Source organism: Pongo abelii, chromosome 20, assembly GCF_028885655.2.
Source record: "Pongo abelii isolate AG06213 chromosome 20, NHGRI_mPonAbe1-v2.0_pri, whole genome shotgun sequence".
Lineage (NCBI taxonomy): Eukaryota > Metazoa > Chordata > Mammalia > Primates > Hominidae > Pongo > Pongo abelii.
In genome coordinates this window covers 3,537,145-3,557,038 of record NC_072005.2, presented here as the reverse complement: position 1 = coordinate 3,557,038, position 19,894 = coordinate 3,537,145, and the positions used below count along the sequence as shown (strand labels likewise).

Sequence of the window (19,894 nt, the reverse complement as noted above, 5' to 3'; positions counted from 1 at the left end):
CTCTCCCCCTGTCAGCCAGCTCAGGCGAGTCGGGCAGGTGAAGATGTGGAACCACAGAGGGAAACTGAGGCAGGGGGCCTACACCCAACGCGGGTGACCCCGAGGTGCCTGGTGAGGTCAGCAGAGCTGGGTCTGGAGGGCCTCACCGCGTCCACTGGGTCCCGGGGCTGTAGGAAGCCTGGGAGAGTCCGGGCAGGGGTGGACCGAAGCGCTGTGACCTCTCAGCTTCGGGGCCACTGAGGAAAACAGCTGAGTCACCCAAGTGGGTGTGGGGGGGCCCCAGAGGGGTGGTTTCGGGAGTAGAGTCAGGACTGTGGGCAGAGAGGCCCCAGACAGGACCAGCAGGGGGATGCTCGGGCCCCCGATGAGGTCTGGAACGTCCCGCCCTGGCCCACCGCTGGCTTCCTGCCCTCTCTTCTTTTCCTTCCCCCACACCCTGGACGTAAAACCGTGAATTGTTCTGCTCCCGGGCCGCCAACCCAAACATCACGTCAGCGTCCAGCACCTTCCGCCCCGCCATGGCCTAGAGCAGGCCCTTTGTGGCCTGTCAGAGACCTGGGGGCGACTGGCCCTGTCCTCTGGAAGGACAGAGAAGCAGCCCGTCCTTCCCGTCACCGCGGCAGCAGGAATCCTGAGTCACCTCACTCCCTCCGTCCCTGTCCCCGCCCCTGTAGTGAGCACCATGGGTCTGTCCCCCAGATCCCTCCAGGACCCACCTGCTGCCCACCCAGCCCTGCAGGGCGTCCAGGTGGCCCCAGGGGAGGACCCTTTAGCTGTTCTTGCTGCCTTGAGGAGTACGCCCCCTCCCACCCAGGGCTGGGGTCCTCACTGGAGGGCCACGCCCCACGTGAGGTCCTGGGCTGCCCAGACAAAGTCCCCGGGACTGGGGGGCTTGGAGCAGCAGGCCTTGAACAGACGTTTGTTCTGGCTCAGCTCTGGAGGCCAGGAGCCCGAGGTCCAGGAGCGGGCAGGTCTCTGCCCTCCCGACCGACCGCAGAGAAGCTCCACACCCCTCTGCTCCTGGTGCCTCCAGGCATCCTTGGCGATTCAGGGCCTGGAGGAGCGGTGCCCTCCCCGCCTCCACCCCACACGGCATCTTGGCCTCCCCAGGCGGCTTCTCTTATAAGGACAGCGGCAGATCCAGGGCCCATCCCACTCCGGCACGACCTCATCTTACCCAGTGACATCAGCAAAGACTCTTTCCAAATACGGTTGCAGGCTGAGGTTCTTGGAAGGACGTGAATGTCGGGGGGACACTGTCCAACTCCGCACCCTCAGGCAGGCATGGGGACTGACCATGACTACAGGGGCCCACCAGCGTCTCGGATGCGGCCCCCTCCCCGGCCTAGTGCCTGCAGAGGCTCCTGACCCCTGCCCCGACCCCAGCCCCCTCCCCGCCTGCCGCCTGCCCCAGATTCCCGACCCCAGCCCCCTCCCCGGCCTGCCGCCTGCCCCAGGTTCCTGACCCCAGCCCCTTCCCCCGCCTGCCGCCTGCTGCCTGCAGAGGCTCCTGACCCCAACCCCCTCCCCCGCCTGCCGCCTGTCCCGAGGCTCCTGACCCCAGCAAAGTTTTCCACCCGGTGCCTTCGCCGTGTCTCTGGTGGTTCTGACCTGGCAGCAGAGCAAAGCTATGGGCTGCTCCACCAAGCCGCATTCAGTTGCCTTCAGTGCCCGCGGTGGACGTGTTTTCAGACGGCAGGGCAGTCACTGGGGCGCGGCCTCTAGATGGGACACACGTGGGTCTCCCGTGCACCCACCGAGAGCAGCGCAGTGCCCGTGGGGGCCGAGGGGCGCTGGCAGGGCTGATAGGGTGGAACATCGCCGACCCGGGCCCAGGTTTAACCTTCCTTCTCCTTCTGTACGACCTTGGGTGGGTTCACCCCTCCCTCTGAGCATCTCTTTCCGCGTCTTAAAACAGAAGGGCTCCCTCCCTCTCTGTACTCTTTGCTGGCTTTGTGAGGCCTTGGTCCAGAAAGACTTTTTGTCTCTTGGAGAAATTCTCCTCTGTCCCCTCTCCCGAGTCCACACCCAGCCGGGTCCCCACCCCTGATGGCCCCCGTCTGCACCGCCGCACCCACCTCCTCACCTGTCTGCACCTCCCTGAACCTCGCCCTGTTGGCCCCTCACGTGTCCTGGCCTCCCCTGCTCACCTTAGCCGGCCTGGAAGCCAGGGCCAGACCAGTTCCAATGCACTGCTGCCCAGCCCAGAGCAGGGAGGCAGCCAGAGGGCCGAGCCCTACAGAGCGGAGCGGGGCACGTGCCGCACCCTCCTGCACACGCTCCGGCGCAGCCCGAGCGTCTCCACGGGCTCTTAATAATCCCCTTTGAGGGCCTGCCCCAGCACCCCCAGCTGCAAGACCTCGGCCAGCCCTCCCTTCCCCAACCCTCAGCCTCTTCCTCTAGGAAGGGGGAATGGAGTGAGAAGATGCTGGCAGCGCTGGGGCGGAGTCAGCCCTGACCCACAGCCCCTGTGTGATTGAAAAGAAGCATTTGTCTCCATGCCCTTGGGCCCCGGGTGATGCCAGCATCAGAATCCAACAGGGAGGCGCTCCCCTTCGGCAGCCGCCTCTGTGTGAGCCTGGAGGACGCTGCTGTGATCCGTGCAGCAGCGTGGCCGCCTCAGCCACCTCGTGACCTTTGTGCTGCCGTTCCCTCCGCCTGGAGCTCCCTCCCGCTGCCACGGCATCCTTGTTCGGCACTGAGCTCAGACATGACCAGCCCAGGGAAACCCCCCTTGCTGATCCGCACCCCGCCTGTCACCCCACATCAAACACCCAGGCCTGCGCCCACCCCTGTTGACCGTGAGCCCCTTGAGGGTGAGACCAGGTCTTCCCCACGTCCGCGTGGTGGACGCCAGCGCGTGCGTTCCCTGCAGTTGCCGACATCGCTTCCCCACTCAGGGCTCCGGGGCCAGGAGTCCAGCCCCAGAACAGGGCCTCACCAGGCTAAAGTCAAGCTGTGGGCAGGGCTGGGCCCACCAGAGGCTGCAGAGGAGAATCCGTTTCCCCGCTTTCCCAGCGTCTAGAGGCACCCGCATCTGTCGGCTCAGGTCCTTTCCTCCCTCTTCACAGCCACAGCGCAGCCTCTTCCAGTCCCTCTCTGACTCACCCTCCCGCCCCATCTCGTGAGGACCCTGTGAGGACATCGGGCTCCCAGGTCCCCCAGAATCATCTCCCGTCGGTCTCAGGGCTCATAATCACAGCTGTAGAGTCTGTTCCCATTCTCCAGATGGGGACCCCAGGGCCCTGCTGCTGGGAGCCAGGGTTGGGCATGTGGTCCTGGGTCCTAGGAGCCGAGTCTCGCCTGCTCCCCTCGTCCCAGCCTTCTCGCGTGGAGGAAGGTGCTCCCGGCTCAGCCCAGGCCTGGGCCCGTTGGCTCAATCCTACAGGCCCCTGTTGTCCTCTCTGGAGCTGCGGCCCGGGCCCTGCTGCAGGCGCTGACTGGAGGCTGCGGGCCCAGGAGCCAGGGCAGGGCTGGGGGTCCCCTCGCAGCCTCCCTTATCCTTCCACAAACCTCACTCTGGAGAGGGGCAGGGAGAACGCCAGCCCTGGGGACCCCTGGCCAGTTCCCACTGACCACAGCTGCCCGGGTGCTGGGCGCTCCCCGCAACTCCAGCCTGCCCTTGCCACAGCGGGGGACTGCCCCCCTTACTCCCCACGCTGGCACCTGATTTCCCCATGCCCGAGCCTCTCCTGGCGCCTGCCTCCGGGGAAGCGGGGCTTGGTCAGTTCAGACCTGCTCGGTTGTTGACTGCCCAGAACCTCATATCTGGGCGTGAAGGGGGTCAGAGCCGGGGGAGGTTTGCTCCCCACTTCCCCTCCCCTCCTCCAGGCAGGTCCAAGCCCCAGGCCCTCCGTGGTGGGTGCCAAGCCTGGGCGTCACCGGCTACCTACCTCCCAGAGGCTGCAAAGCCTCTCCCCTGCTCTAGGCCCCAGTGGCTGCCAACCAGGGTGACCATGGCAGGCCCCAGCGGCTCCCGCCCTCATCACATCCTCCCAGCGCACTCAGTCCATGTCTTCACTTGTGTGTACCCTTGAGACCGGCCCCACGCGGAGTTATACACACCAGGCCTGGGGCGCCAGGAGGTGGGTCGGGGGCTGGGCCCAGGACTCCCAGAGGTCACCGGTTTCCTGTCTGATACCCGGCTTGTCTCTTCCGCAGGTTTGGCTCAGAAGAAGGCGGCCCCAACAGAGGTGAGTGTCTGGAGGGGACGAAGGGCCTGGGGTCCCCACCCTGACCCGCTGCCTCCCTACTCGCGGAGAAGCTGTGTGGCCTGGGGCAGCTCACTGCCCCTCTCTGGGCCCCAAATGCCATCCAGTGTCCACAGGCAGGATGAACATGAGGTCTGCACCAACTGCGTCTTGAGAGGTTGAGGTGAAATTCCGTGATGGAGGAGGGGGCCCTGCATCTGAGGGGCCACGCCCCCTGTGGCAGGGGTGCCTGGTCAGGGCTGCAGGGGCAGGAAGGGCTTCTTTGGGTTCCAGGCCACATGGAGCCAGGATTCTGGGAGGTGGGCGGTGGGGAGAGAGCAGCTCTCACAGGGGGACTGAGGGCAGGAATGGAAGACCTGGCTGGAGGGTCAGACGCTGCCCAGAGGGCGATGCCCGAGGCTACCAGCTGCACCTACGCCCTCAGTGTCAGTGAGCCACACAGGCGTAGTGCACAGTGAGGCTGTGTGCAGCCTGTGTGTGATGTTTTCCTCTGTGCGTGTGTGCACGTTTTCCTCTGTGCGTGTGTGCACGTGTGTGTGCATGTTTGCCTGCGTGCATGTGTGCACGTGTTTGCCTGTGTTCATGTTTGCCTGCATGCGTGTGTGCATGTGTATTTGCCTGTGTGCATGTTTGCCTGCGTGCATGTGTACACGTGTTTGCCTGTGTTCATGTTTGCTTGCGTGCATGTGTGCACGTGTTTGCCTGTGTGCACGTGTGCACGTGTGTTTGCCTGTGTGCATATTTGCCTGTGTGTGTGCACGTCTGCATGTACATGGGTCCTGTCATTGCTGCCTGTCTCCTCCCGAGAGCTTTCTCTGCACATTGGCCCTGCCTTTGCAGCTTCTGCCAGCCCCGTGGCGCCGAGTGGCCTTCTTCCCAGCCCCAGTGGGCGCAGTGGGGTGGGCCGTCCCCCGAGAGCACCCGAGCTGCCGCATCTCCCATCCCGCATGCAGTCCTCAAGGCACCTGTCCATGAGCCCCATTCCTAGGAGCAGTCCCTAAGGCACCTGTCCCACCTGGGCCGCCCTTGGGCCCTGCGTCCATAGCCAGAGCTGGGAGGGCTTTGTCCACCAGGCCTGGGACCCTGGGATCCTTCCTCAGAGTCCCCTGGCCTGGGGGCAGTGTGGAGGGTGGCGCGGGTGGCGGGGTGAATTTCTGGGGAGAGCCTGCCCCCTGGCGGCCGCCTGGGAGAATGCAGGGAACATGGCTGAGCAGCGTTGGCTGTGGAGGGAGGGCAGGGGCAGGGGTCAGGGCTGCAGGAGTGTCCCTGAGGCCGATAGCGGTGGGATGGGGTCTGGCCACTGGAGGGTCCATGGGGTCTCCTAGCAAACGCAGTGGCGCTCCTTAAATGACGGTGCCAGGCGGGGCTGTTCTCCTTGGTTGGCCTCTGTGTCCCTTCAGGCTCCCACGGCCCGTCCTCACATCCTCCCGCGAGGGCAGCAGGCTGAGGCCCCCTGGGGTCGGCAGTCCCATCTGCTGGGACACCCGTGCTGCCCGACAGCTTGCAGGAGCCGGGCGTGACCTTGGCTAGTGAGACCGTCTCCCTCAGGGACGAGATGCTCTTTTCAATCCTTCCAGCCCAGGGGTCTCACAGTTAGGGGCCCTGGTGAGGGAGAGGGGTTACGGCCCCCACCACCACCGCAGGCAGTGGATGGGATGCCCTGAGGCTGGCCTGGCTCACACCGTGTTGGCAGGAAGCCTGACCCCCGCTGTGTTCCCACCCCCACCTCAGTCCTGTTTTTTAAAAGAATACCCACTTTACTGAGATGTGATTTGCATACTGTACAGGTCACCATCTAAAGTGTGCAGTGAGTGACTTTTAGTACATTTGCAGAGTTGTGTGGGGACATCTGTGGTTGCCACAACTGGGAGGTGCTCCTGGCATGGAGTGGGTGGAGGCCAGGAGTGCTGCTCAGCACCCTGCTGTGCCCAGGGTGGCCCCACCCCAAAGAATGGTCCAGCCCCAGTGTCCACAGCACCTGGGGGAGACCCTGGAGTTAGGGGGCTGGAGCTGCCCAATCCTCTTGCCCTTCTTGAGAAGCCAGAGGTCTCCACCTCGGAGTGAGCGCTTCTGGGTGTCCAGCGTGGGACACTGAGGGGCCCCAGCCAGCCTGCCAGGCGCTCACAGGTGAGGGGCCTCCTGCTGCACCCCGGAGTCGCCTGGACCTGCCCCCTGCCCTGTGCACCCCTGCTGGGCCCAACGACTAAACCCTTTCTTCCCAGGGTTTCAGAGCGTGCCCTGCCCCGGTGGGCGTGCTCCTCTGGGAGTTAACGCTTCCTGCTTCCTCTTCCCAGGTCCTGTCCATGACGGCACAGCCGGGCCCTGGCCATGGGAAGAAGTTGGGCCATCGAGGTGTGGACGCATCCGGCGAAACCACCTACAAGAAGGTTCCTCGGCTCCCCTTAGCTGGCTGGGGGAGCAGGAGGGAGCGGAGGGGAGGGTGTTCCCACTGGTACCATGGATGGGGCCCATCGCCCCCAACACAAACCAGGGTCTGCCCAGGGACAGATGTGGGCTGTGTGGAGGTAGAGGCTGGAGTCCTCAGTCCTGGGTGAGTCCCCACTGTTTGCTGTCCTTGCTGGGCGGCCGGGCAGTGTGCTTTGTGGCTCAGCCTGGCTGCAACGCCTCGGGCAGAGCCTGGGCTCTCAGCCCTGGTGAGGGAGAGGGGTTACGGCCCCCACCACCACCTTGGGCGGTGGATGGGACACTCTGAGGCTGGCCCGGCTCACACTGTGTTGGTAGGAAGCCTGACCCCTGCTCTGTTCCCACCCCAACCTAGGGCCTGTTTTTTCAAAAATAACCGTTGTACTGAGATGTGATTGATATACTGTACAATTCAGCCTTTAAAGTGTGCAGTAAATGACTTTTAGTACATATGCAGAGTTGTGCAGCCATCACCTCTAATTCCAGAACATTCCATCAGCTCAAATAGCAACTCTGTCCTGTCCCTGTTAGCGGTCGCCCCCCATCCCCCACTCCCAGCCCCGGCACCCGCATCCTTTTCCTGCCGCTGTGGATCGGCCTGTCCTGGACGTTTCATAGAAATGGAATCACACACTGTGTGGCTTTCTGTGTCGGGCATCTCTCACTGAGCATGGTGTCCTCAGGGTTCATTTGCGCTGGGGCCTGCGTCAGAGTTCACGGCTGAGTCGTGTTCTGGCGCCTGGGGCACCCGTGCTGCGCTTGTCCTTTGCTGCATCATGGATGCTTGGGTGCTTCACACTCCTGGGCATTGTGAATTGTGCTGCCGAGGACACGTGTGTGAGTCTGTGTGCGATACATGTGTTCGTTTGTCTTGGGCAGACGCCCAGGAGTGGAATTGTCAAGTCACGTGTAACTCGGTGTCACCTTTTAAGAAACTCGCAAACTGTTCTCCACAGCTGCGGTACCATTTTCCACGCCCAGCAGCGCTGAATGAGGCCCAGTGTCCCCGCGTCCTCACCAGCACTCGTGATTGTTGTCTCTGATTCTGGTGTCCTCATGGGTGTGAGGTGGTGTCTCTTCGAGGTGTTTTTTTGTTTGTTTTGTTTGTTTTTGTAGAGACAGGGGTTTCGCCATGTTGCCCAGGCTGGTCTTGAAATCCCAGGCTCAGGCGATCCTCCCACCCCAGCCTCCTGAGTGGCTGGGATTCCAGGCATGAGCCACCGTGCGCGGCCCCCCTGTGGTTTGATGTGCTTTCCCTTGGTGCCCAGTGGCATGGAGTGTCTTTGCGGGCTTCAGGGCCGTTTGTATGTTATCTTCGGGCACATGTCTGTTATGTCCGTGGCATCTCGGGGAGGTGAACATGCAGGCCAGACTCCCCACCACCCAGAGTGTGGCTTAGGAGGGAGGCAGGCCGAACCTGGGCAGTGGCGGAAACCAACTCCCGACCTCCCTCCCTGCCACCTCACACCTGCGACAGGAGCACTGGAGACCAGAATTAGAGAGCGGAGGTATGAGCCGGCTTCCCAGGGCTAAAGTGAACACGGCCCCGAGAGCACACAGTGAGAATAATGCAAACAGTGCCAATGGCAAAAATAACAGCAGCCAGCCGGGCGTGGAGGCTCACGCCTGGAATCCCAGCACTTTGGGAGGCTGAGGCGGGAGGATCACCTGAGGTCAGGAGTTGGAGACCAGCCTGGGCAACATGGCGCAACCTTGTCTGTACTAAAAATACAAAAAAATAATTAGCCGGGTGTGCTGGTGCATGCCTGTAATCCCAGCTACTCGGGAGGCTGAGGCGGGAGAATAGCTTGAACCCAGGAGGCGGAGGTTGCAGGGATCCAAGATCGCACCACTGCACTTCAGCCTGGGCAGTAGAGCAAGCTGTGTCTCAAAAAAAATAATAACGGGGCCAGCGTGCTGGCTCACGCCTGCAGTCCCAGCACTTTGGGAGGCCCAGGCAGGTGGATCAGCTGAGGTCAGGAGTTCGAGACCAGCCTGGCCAACATGGTGAAACCCCGTCTCTACTAAAAATACAAAAATTAGCCAGGCGTGACAGCGCGCACCTGTAATCCCAGCTACTCGGGAGGCTGAGGCAGGAGAATCACTTGAACCTGGAAGGTGGACGTTGCAGTGAGCTGAGATTGTGCCACTGCACTGCAGCCTGGGCAACAGAGCAAGACTCTGTCTCAAAAAATAAACAAATAAAAATAATAATAGCAGCTGACACCACGTCCCCAAGAGGGCCAGAACCATTGTGCCCATCCCTGTCTACAGGCAGGGAAACTGAGGCACAGCGGCCATGTGGGTTGCCCATTGTGACCACGTGCGTTACATAGAAAGCAGCTAACAGGAACCCACGTCTGCAGACCTGAAAGTGATCTGGGTATCTCGCTGTAAACGGTACCCCCTAAAAACAAACCGTGACAGTGAATCAACCCTTTTGCTAAGTTGGAGCTGTTTCACAATGGGAGAACCTTCTAGAACCTAGCTAGCCAACAGGACTGGAGGGCTGAGTGACGTGGTGCGGCAGTCGCGGCCGAGCCCTGTCCTAGCTGTGTGGCCCGAAGGAGGGTGGCTTCACTCCCTGGCCTGATGTCGATGGCCCAGCAGCCGCAGAACAGGCAGCCCCGGGGGCCACTGGGAGGGGGTTGGCAGGTGCCGGGTCCCAAGCTGCAGCTGGTCACGATCTCCACCCCCTCGGTGCACACAGGGAGTGCAGGGCAGTGCGGGGAGCAGCCGGGGGCCCTGACGCTCTGGTCTCCCCGCAGACCACCTCCTCCACCCTGAAGGGTGCCATCCAGCTGGGCATCGGCTACACCGTGGGCCACCTGAGCTCCAAGCCTGAGCGTGACGTGCTCATGCAGGACTTCTACGTGGTGGAGAGCATCTTCTTCCCCAGGTGGGCCGGGCCCCTGGAGCCTTGGGGCTCACCCGGCGCACGCGTGGCTCTGATGCGGAGTGGCCTGTCCTAAGCGCCCTTCTCTGCTGAAAGCAGCACCTGGCCCCTCCTGGCGCCTCCTTGGCCTTGAGCTCTGGCTCTCTGTCCGTCAGGACGTTCGTTTGCTGCTGAATCAGAAACCCAACGTAAAGGCAGTTTAAGAACAGGAAAAAGAAAAGATAGAAGTTAGCTCTTTTCTAATCTACAAATAACCAGTGGGCAGTGCAGGGCTGGTCAGGAGGCTCCATGGTGTTGGGGTCCTGGGATCCTTCTGGTCACCCCACACCGCCATCCTCAATATACAGCTCTGTGACCAGTGGTCCCAGGTGGCTGCCCAGGCTCCTGCCATCACGGCTGCATTCCAGCCACAGGAGGCAAGAGAAGAAGAACAACAGCCCTTCCCTTTAGAACATGACCAGTGTTTCTGCTCCACTCGTGTCATTGGCTGAGTACATGAGCACACCTAGCTGCAAGAGGCTGGGGCGGCGTGGTCCTGTTCTTGGCGGCCATGTGCCTGGCCAACACTGTGGGCCCCGTTGTTAATGAAAGAAGAGAGGGTAGTTACTGGGGGACAGTCCCATCGGGAGCCCTCTGTTGCTTGTGGGATTGAGCCGTTTCAAGGAAGTCTTGGAGCTGAGCCGCTAGAGGCTCAGCTGCTAGAGGCACTAGGAGGTGCCATGGCGGAGGTGGGGGAGGGGTGTCCACCACCCCTCACAGGTTTCCTCCCGTCCTTCCTCCACAGCGAAGGCAGCAACCTCACCCCCGCCCACCACTTCCAGGACTTCCGCTTCAAGACCTATGCACCTGTCGCCTTCCGCTACTTCCGGGAGCTCTTCGGGATCCGGCCAGACGATTACTTGGTAAGCGTATTTGCTGTTACAGGCTTCCAGGCTTGAAACAGAACATGTTTAGGGTCTCGGAGGGTCTGTGGGTCAGGCATTTGGGGGCAGCCTCCCTGGGTTCCTCGTGTAGGGTTATGGTCAGGTTCAGGGCTGGAGTCTCCTGTGAGACTCACCGGGGAAGCAGGGGGGGATCGGCCTCCAAGCTCACATCACTGGCGGCTGCAGGACTCCGTCCTGGCTGGCATTGGCTGGGAGCCTCCATTCCTCGCCATGTGGACCTTGTCATCAAAGCAGGCGAGGGTGTCCACTCACCAAACAGTTGGTACAGTCTTCTGCAGCCTGGTGCCAAAGTGACTGACCCATCTTCAGACTTAAGAGTTAGAACAAGGCACTGGGACGTGGGTGCCACTGGGGACCAGCATAGAGTCGGACCTCCTAAGCTCTAGCCATGGCTTTATTGTTTCAGGTTAGCAAAGTCAAAATCTAGGCCAACCCCTTTGACCTAGCATAGGAGCCCATTATCCGGGCTCCTAAAAGAGGTGTGTGGAGGGCGGTGCTCACCGCAGTGGCCCTGGAGCTCGTCAGCGCCAACACCCCCTTTTTTTTTTTTTTTTTTTTTTGAGACGGAGTCTGGTTCTGTTGCCCAGGCTGGAGTGCAGTGGTGTGATCTCGGCTCACTGTAAGCTCCGCCTCCTGGGTTCACGCCATTCTCCTGCCTCAGCCTCCTGAGTAGCTGGGACTACAGGCGCCCGCCACCACGCCTGGCTAATTTTTTGTATTTTTAGTAGAGACGGGGTTTCACTGTGTCAGCCAGGATGGTCTCGATCTCCTGACCTCGTGATCCGCCCGCCACAGCCTCCCGAAGTGCTGGGATTCCAGGTGTGAGCCACCACGCCCAGCCTGCGCCAGTACCACTTCTGAAAGCTCTGGGTGGCCTTTTCCCAAGCCTGCCTGGTCATCCCGAGAACTTTGTATCAGGGAAGACTGGAACTCTGTAGACAAGTGCGGCTGGCGTTCTGGTTGTCACAACAGCGCGGTCCCCGGGGCCGGGAGCCTGTGGTTCTCCGATCCTGCCCTCACCCGCGGTGGTTGGTTCCTTGTGCCTTTGGTGGTTGCTGACTGTGCGTGCTTTGGTTTATCTCAGTCTGTAGGAAGCGCCCGAGGCTGCGCTCTTCCAGGGAGAACTAGCATGTGCTCCAGCCGGGGGTACGTGTGACCCCCCCGAGAACTCCAGCCTTTTCAGGTGCCCGGGAGTCACCATGCTCCAGGTCATGTCACCAAGGCCCAGCCTCCGGACTTCAGTGTCCCAGCGTTTGCCTGAGGTCGGCAGGGCAGTGGGGAGTGAAAACACAGCTGGGGTTTTTGTCTAGAAATGGCCCTCGGGTGACCTGGATGCTACCGTGTGAGGCGGCCAGGAACAGAAGGCAGCAGCCTGGCTCGTAGCAGAGAGACGGCACTTGTGTCCATTAGCAGGAATGGACGGATAAAAGCCGATCTGGGGCCATCTGGGTCTCACCTAGAACCCGATAAGATTGCATTCCGGGGCCTGGAGCCAGGTGTGCGCCCACAGCATCTGGGGGGCCAGCCTGGTGTTGGTGATCCCCGAATCCTTCTGCTCATCTCAGGAGTGTGAGAATTCTCTTGGGGGCCCCCGGTGCTGAGCAGGCGGCAGCCCCCCAGCCTCTGTCCAGGCTGTGGTGTGAGTGTGGCCGTGCGCCGTGGTGGGAGGACGGGCTAGTGTGTGTGTTGCCGTCCACAGGGCCCCTGAGCCTGAGTGGGGACAGGTGGGGTTCGGGGGGGACTCGGGGTTGCCGGTGCTTCTCTGATTGGACAGCTGAGGTCACAGTCCCCCCGGTAAGGGGGGTAGCCCCAGCAAGGCCCACAGCTCAGGACAGCCAGGAAGAGGAAGACAGAGGTGGGACGCAGGGTGGGGCACAGCCCTGCCCAGCGGTCAGCGGAGGGTGGAGAGGAGGCCAAGGTCAGCGGCGCAGCTGCCGAGAGCCCCAGCACCGACGAAGGAGGCCGTGGGGGGTTGTCCTGGCACTGCCTGGCTCAGAAACCCCCGCGTGGGGCCTGCTTCCCCGTGGCAGCTGAGGCCCATGGAGGCCACAGCCCTGCAACTGCCCTTAGTCGTGTGGCTTCAGAATTTCCCTGTCATCGGTGTTCTTTGTACAAAGCCGAACGTGCCCTTTCCACAGTGTTTTCCGCTCCGCAGGTGAGATCGGCCTCCCCCTCCTGCCACCGTGGACAGGCAGCAGTGATTTGTGCCTCGGAGGGACACTCCGGCTGCTTGGGGCGTCCCCTGCTCCGGGTGACCTGAGGACAGCGGCCCAGGGCTTGGCGGGGTCACCTGGCCTCCCAGGGAGGGCGCCAGCCCCAGGAGAGACCCGCCCTCGCTCTGCACTGCTGCGCCTGTGTCAGGGAGGCTGGAGGGCGTCCTGCCGTGGCGAGGAAGGCAGAGGAGCCGCGTGGGCTCTGTGTTTCCTGTGGATATTTGTGGCTCGTGGCTGTGGGCGGAGAAAGGCAGGCAGATGGCTGGGCTGGGCGACAGCAGTGGCCCGGACAGATCTCCCTCCAGCCTCAGAGTCCACCCCACACGGCTCTCTCACCCTGCACCGTCACTCCCAGCCAGACCATGGCAGAAGCAGCGCGTGCAGGAGGAAGGACCCTCACTGTTCTGAGCTGCCAAGGTTGGCAGGGCTGTTGCTGACTCCGCAGAATCCAGCCTGTGTTGACCGACATGTGATAACTGATGGCGCCGTTCCCTGGCCCGAGACCACCTCGGGCAGTGCAGGGCAGGGATGGTGACTTGAGCCCAAGGAGGGACTGGGGCATTCCCAGGCCCTGGGCCTGATGTGACCTCATGTTTCCAGTGTCCTCTGGTCCCCAAACATATTCACACATCAGAGCGTGTGTGGCGCTGGGGACCCAACTCACGCCTCAAGCCCCTGGCTCTTCCAGCATTTTCCAAAGGTGGTTCCCCTCACTTGTTGGGGTGTTTTTTTAAACAGAGTGTTGCTCTGTTGCCCAGGTTGGAGGGCAGTGGAGCTGTCACAGCTCACAGCAGCCTCGACCTCCTGAGCTCAAGTGATCCTCCCACCTCAGCCTCCCAAGTAGCTGGGACCACAGATGTGCGCCACCACGCCTGTTTTTTTTTTTTCTTTTTTTTTTTTTTTTTTAGTACAGATGAGGCCTCGCTCTGTTGCCCAGGCTGGTCTTGAACCCCTGGGCTCAAATGATCCTCCCTCCTCAGCCTCCCAAGGTGTTGGGATTACAGAGTGCTGGGTGAGCCGCCGTGCCTGGCCTCCCCTCGCTTCTGCTCGCCGCCACTCCTAACTCTGGTGGACACCCCCCACCTGCTTAGCACAGCAGCACTGGAGGCAGCACTCAGCACTCGGAGACCACCCTTCTGTCGTCCAGCAGATATGGACCCAGTGTTGACCCTGGGCAGGCCTGGCTTGCTCCGCTGATGGGGAGCTGGCTCTGACCTCATCCATATATACCAATGGCGACCAGTTAGGATTTTAAAGGGCATGACACAGATGGCCTTAGCCCCATGCACACTTCATTGGTTCCATACCCGGAAGACGCAGGGTAGCACCCGTGGGTCTCATCTTCATTCTCGTCCTTAACAAATCGAGCACCTGTCGAGTCAGTGACGCAAAAAAACTTCCGCCTGCACGGACCTTCTGCCTAACATCTAGGAGAGGGCGTGGGAGCAGAGAGACGGCGAGCACATCATGAAACAAACAGCAGGGGCTGAGAAAAAGGGGCAGAGAGGTGGGGAGGAAGGGCTTGGATTGTGGGGTGCCAGGGGCCAGAGTGGGGCCTGCCCATCAGAGATGCAGCTTCCATCCCAGAGCTTACCTTCTGGTCCAGTGTGGCTGCTGAGGTTCCGGCCATCACATCAGCATCTCAGGAGGGAAATAGGTGGGAAGGAGAGAAGGGCAAATACGCAGGTATGCCAGCTGCCTGTCGCCCATCTGTGGAGCCTTGCCTGAGTTCCACCCCACAGCTTCTGCTTATGACTCATGGGGCAGAGCTGGCGTTGTGGCCCCACCCAGCTTCAGGGGTGCTGGGAGCACCTTTTAGCCACGCGCGTCAGCACCCCCGTACGATCAGGTGTCCGCTCCTAAGGAGAGCAGGAGGCAGCCTGGGGAGTGCGCCCTAGCAGACCAGCCCTCGGGCTGCAGAGTCAGCTCGGCCTCAGGCTCAAGTCCTTGCTGGCTGGCCTCAGGCAAGTCACTCGCCCTCTCTGAGCCTCTCTTTCCGCGTCTGTCAAATGCAGTGACACGTCATCAGTTCCTGGGGCTGTTGGGCAGACCGGAACCCAGTGCTGTCTGTGTGTCCGGCAGCTTGGGGCCCGCTGACCCGCCTCCTCTGCTTCCAGTACTCCCTGTGCAATGAGCCGCTGATCGAGCTGTCCAACCCGGGCGCCAGTGGCTCCCTCTTCTACGTCACCAGCGACGACGAGTTCATCATCAAGACCGTCATGCACAAGGAGGCCGAGTTCCTGCAGAAGCTGCTCCCCGGCTACTACATGGTGTGTGGCCCGCCCTGCAGGGCGGATGGCTCCCCGATCAACCCCCTTCTCCTAGCTGGCGGGAGCAGATGTCTGCAAGGCTTGGGCAAGCAGGCGTCCTTGGGGCATGGCAAGAGGCATCTTGGGCCCCAGGGACTCACCCTTGGGGGTCCCCCGTCAGGCTTCACCAGCACCAGTGTTCAGGAGCCGCCCTCTCTTCCTCCTGTGGCCACACGCCTTGGGGGCCGTCCCCGGGCAGGGCTGGGTGGGCACTGGCCCCTGCCGGGCTCCCCATCCCCACCTTGCCAACACCCCCTATGAGCCGTGGGCCCCAGAACCAGCGGCCCGTGGGCAGCGTCTGTCAGCTGCCACAGAGGCCCAAGGGGCCCAAGGGTGACTCAGAGGGTTCCAGAGAGGAGGGGGATGGGCCACCAGATGGTACCCCACAAAAGAACAGCTGCTCAGGCAGGCGTGAGGCAGCTCCATCCGGCCCACTCCTCATCCGGCGTGACTCACCGAAAGGGCGCGTCAGGCCCCGGGAAGGGGAGGGGGAGTAGGAGCCGGCGGCTGCCGCGGGGTTCCCGGGCCTGGGATTCCAGTACTCGCCCAGACGAGGTGGGCGCCTCCCATGTTGCCAGGCCTGAGCTGCTGCCCGGCCCTGGGCAGCACAGCACAGTCCGTGACTCAGTTTCCCCTTTGAGGCCTTCTCCATCCACTCTCTGGGATGCTTAGCGAGGGGCCGGGGCTCCTTAGATCAGGCTCAGCAAACTCAGTCTTTAAAGGCCCAGAGAGAGTGTTTTTGGCTCTGCGAGCCAGTGTTTTGTGTCTCCAGGGCTCAGCTCTGCCTGGATGGCAGCGAGCTGCTGTGACCACCTGAGAATGGACGGGCGCGGCCACGTGCCCATACGCGTTATTCATGGACCAAGAAATGAGAATTCCTTATCGCTTCCACGTGTCATCAAAGACTCTTTTCTATTTCTCCACTTATTTATTTATTTATTTATGTTTGAGATGGAGTCTCACTCTGTCACCCAGGCTGGAGTGCAGTGGCGCGATCTTGGCTCACTGCAGCCTCCGTCTCCCGGGTTCACGCCATTCTCCTGCCACAGCCTCCTGAGTAGCTGGGACTACAGGCACCCGCCACCACGCCCGGCTATTTTTTTGTATTTTTAGTAGAGACATGGTTTCACCGTGTTAGCCAGGATGGTCTCGATTTCCTGATGTCATGATCTGCCTGTCTTGGCCTCCTGGAGTGTTGGGATTAAAGGCGTAAGCCACCACACCCGGCTTCTTCACCCTTTTTTTTTTTTTTTTTTTTTTGAGATGGCGTCTCGCTCTGTCACCCAGGCTGGAGTGCATTGGCGTGATCTTGGCTCACTGCAAGCTCCGCCTCCTGGGTTCAAGCGATTCTCCTGCCTCAGCCTCCCGAGTAGTTGGGATTCCAGGCACCTACCACCAGGCCCGGCTAATTTTTGTATTTTTAGTAGAGACGGGATTTCACCGTGTTGGTCAAGCTGGTCTCCTGACCTCATGATCTGTCCGTCTCGGCCTCCCAAAATGCTAGGATTATAGACGTGAGCCACTGTGCTTGGCCTTTTTTTTTTTTTCTTTTGAGATGGAGTCTTGCTCTGTTGCCCAGGCTGGAATGCAATGGCACGATCTCGGCTCACTGCAACCTCCATCTCCCAGGTTCAAGTGATTCTCCTGCCTCAGCCTCCCACGTAGCTGGGATTACAGGCATGCGCCACCACTCCCAGCTAATTTTTATTTTTAATAGAGATGGGGTTTCACCATGTTGGCCAGGCTGGTCTCAAACTCCTGACCTCAGGTGATCCGCCTGCCTCGGCCTCCCACAGTGCTAGGATTACAGGCATGTAATCCGGGCCCTTTCCACTTTTTAAAACTGGAAAAACCATTCTTAGCTCACAGCCCTACAAAAATAGGTGGCGGCCGGATTCGGCCCGGGGGCTGGAGTTCACCGAGCCTGCCCAGGATGGTGCCTGAGGCCGCGCCCCCCACTCCTCTCCCTGTGGGTCTGTCTCAGCCCTGACACCTGGGCAGCATCCCACTGGGTTCGTCATTGAGAGGCTCTGGGCAAGGGGCGCTGTTGCTTCACTTGGGCGCCCCTGAGTCACCCAGTGCCTGCTTGGGATCTACAGGGCACAGCAGGACCCAGACCCGTCACTGCGCCTGGGGACCCAGATTAGGAGTGAAAGTCTGAGTTGATCAGTCCAACACAGGGAAAGCATAACCAACATAGAGGCTGGGCTCACGCCTGGAGTCCTGGCACTTTGGGAGGCTGAGGTGGGAGGATGGCTTGAGCCCTGGAGGTGGAGGCTGCAGTGAGCTGTGATCGCACCGTTGCACTCCATCCTGGGCGACAGAGTGAGACCCTGTGTCAAGAAAATACATGTGTGTGTGCGTGTGTGTGTATGTGTTTGTGTGTGCATATACATACATGTATGTATATATATGTATTTTAGGATACAGCATTGTGTTTCCAGCCTCCAGACCTCCCAACAGGCGAGCTCAGCCAGGGCGATGTCCTGTGGGTAGGCAGGGAATGTGGAAGCCTCTGATGGAACAGAAGTGCCTGCCTCGGGGCCTGGCTCTGTAGAAACAGACCCTCCTGGAGCTCACAGTTGTGGCCCATGAGAGTCGGTGCTGTGGGAAGGCCAGCTGGGTGCCTGCATAGGAAGGGGGTCCCTGAGGGCTTCTGGGGAGAGAGGGGGGCTGGCCAGGGGCATCCATGAGCCCCCGAGGCAGAGGCCCGCTCTGCATGAGTCTGTGGCCCGGCCGCCCTCCACGACGTGCCCTCTTCCCCCGGCAGAACCTCAACCAGAACCCGCGGACGCTGCTGCCCAAGTTCTACGGGCTGTACTGTGTGCAGTCGGGGGGCAAGAACATCCGCGTGGTGGTCATGAACAACATCCTGCCCCGCGTGGTCAAGATGCACCTCAAGTTCGACCTCAAGGGCTCCACCTACAAGCGGCGCGCCAGCAAGAAGGAGAAAGAGAAGAGCTTCCCCACCTACAAGGACCTGGACTTCATGCAGGACATGCCGGAGGGGCTCCTGCTGGACGCCGACACCTTCAGCGCCCTGGTCAAGACGCTGCAGCGGGACTGCCTGGTGAGGGCTCGGCCCCGGCGGGGGAGGGAGGGTGGCAGGTGGGACTGCGTGGTGAGGGCTCGGCCTGGGCAGGCAGGGCCAGGGAGGGTGCCAGGCCGAGGCCCACCTGCCCCGTAGCCCACAGCAGGCCCCACCCCAGTGTGGGATCCAGAAGCAGCTCAAGCTTTTATGGCCTTAACCTAAAATGTGGCCGGACACAGTGGCTCACGCCTGGGATCCCAGCTCTTTGGGAGGCAGGCAGATGGCTTGAGCCCAGGGGTTCAAGACCAGCAGGGGCAACATTGTGAGATCCCATCTCACAAAGAAAACAAAACACTTACAGCATGTCTCCAGACCCAGCCCTTGGGGGTCAGAAGTGTCTGCCCTGCTGAGAAGTGGTTCCTCTGGAGGTTACACGATGACAGTGGTAGAGTCCCCCCACCCCCCAGAGAAGAGCCCGGCCTTCAGATCCTGTGGTCACAGGCCCAGAGCTCCCGGCCAGCCATAAGAGCTTGCTGTGCCTCAGTTTCCTCACCCATCAAATGGGATGACTGCTTGCTCTGCAGGCCGCGGTGAGGGCCCGTGTGTGTCCAGTGGGGGGTCTGGCTCCTGTTCCCGTGGAGCCTGCGTCGGCTTCGTGTTAGGGAAAGAACGATGTGCACAGCTCTTCCTCTGCCTGTGTTAGCTCCGTCGTCCCCGTCCCACCTCGGCAGCGTCGAGGCATGGAGCCAAGGAGGGGAGTCCCCAGCCTGTCAGGAGCAGAGCTTGGGACCTCCCAGCTCCCCAGCTCCCCGACCCCTTTGAGAACTTGACCCATACTCCCAGAAAACCGCCCAGACCACTCAGGGGCCTCGAGGCTACCCTGGGCATCCACACACCTGGGTGTCACCTGTCAGGCCGGGCACATCCTTGCCCATGGGCCTGGGCTGGTCAGAGCATAGACCCGGCTCCCTGTCTCTCAGGAAGTAGCAAAGCCAGGAAGGGAAGTCCCTGTCTCAGTGCCCGGGGCAGCCTGCTGTGAGGCTGGAAGCCCCCATTCTCTGGCCTGCTCTGATGCTGCTGTGTGACTGCAGCCCCTCTGTCCCTCGGGATAACACTAGAACCCCCACCCCCGCATGGCCGTGGGACTCCATCCCTCACACCCGAGCCCACGGGGCCATCCGGGCTGGGAACCCCATAGGGTCCGGGAGCCGTTGTGGGGGATGGAGACAGCTGACGGCGTGGCGTGTTCCTGCCTCATCCCGCCAGGTCCTGGAAAGTTTCAAGATCATGGACTACAGCCTGCTGCTGGGCGTGCACAACATCGACCAGCACGAGCGCGAGCGGCAGGCGCAGGGCGCCCAGAGCACCTCAGATGAGAAGCGGCCTGTGGGCCAGAAGGCGCTGTACTCCACGGCCATGGAGTCTATCCAGGGCGGCGCCGCACGCGGGGAGGCTATCGAGTCGGATGACACGTAGGTGGGCGGGGGGCCTCCAGACCCGTCCCGCTTCCCTTCCCCACGGGCTCCAGTTCCCCATCCCCGTCGCAAGTGTGAAAACAGGCAGGGAGTGCTGGCGAGGGCATCCGTGGGTGACAGACAGACAGAGTCTGGGAGCCTCGTGCCAGTGCCTCAGAGCGAAGCCAGGCCGTAGTGCGGGCCGCAGGCTGAGTGCAGGGTTCCGGGCCTTGGCTTGCAATGGTGGGGGCATTTCCCATTCACCTGTGACTGGGCCGAGGCCACTGGCCATCCACAGGAATGAGAGAGAGAGAGCGTTTCCCCGTGGCACTCAGAGGGGTCCACGCCACCCGTGCAGAGGAACCACAAAGGTGTGGAAGATGTGTGGGAGGCCAGAGGGATCGGGCGAGGC

At 61.4% G+C, this 19,894-nt stretch overlaps 1 protein-coding gene across 4 annotated transcripts in view; it reads left to right on the top strand.

Moving 5' to 3' along the window:
* Positions 1-19,894, top strand: part of PIP5K1C (phosphatidylinositol-4-phosphate 5-kinase type 1 gamma) — a 70,986-nt gene that overhangs the window by 29,981 nt on the left and 21,111 nt on the right. For all 4 annotated transcript variants that reach the window (XM_024237660.3, XM_024237659.3, XM_063719275.1 and 1 more), the window contains exons 2-8: positions 4,162-4,193; positions 6,506-6,598; positions 9,404-9,534; positions 10,316-10,433; positions 14,806-14,958; positions 17,768-18,067; positions 19,295-19,500. In XM_024237660.3, the coding sequence (XP_024093428.3) occupies positions 4,162-4,193; positions 6,506-6,598; positions 9,404-9,534; positions 10,316-10,433; positions 14,806-14,958; positions 17,768-18,067; positions 19,295-19,500 (1,033 nt within the window). The remainder of the gene's footprint in view (positions 1-4,161; positions 4,194-6,505; positions 6,599-9,403; positions 9,535-10,315; positions 10,434-14,805; positions 14,959-17,767; positions 18,068-19,294; positions 19,501-19,894) is intronic.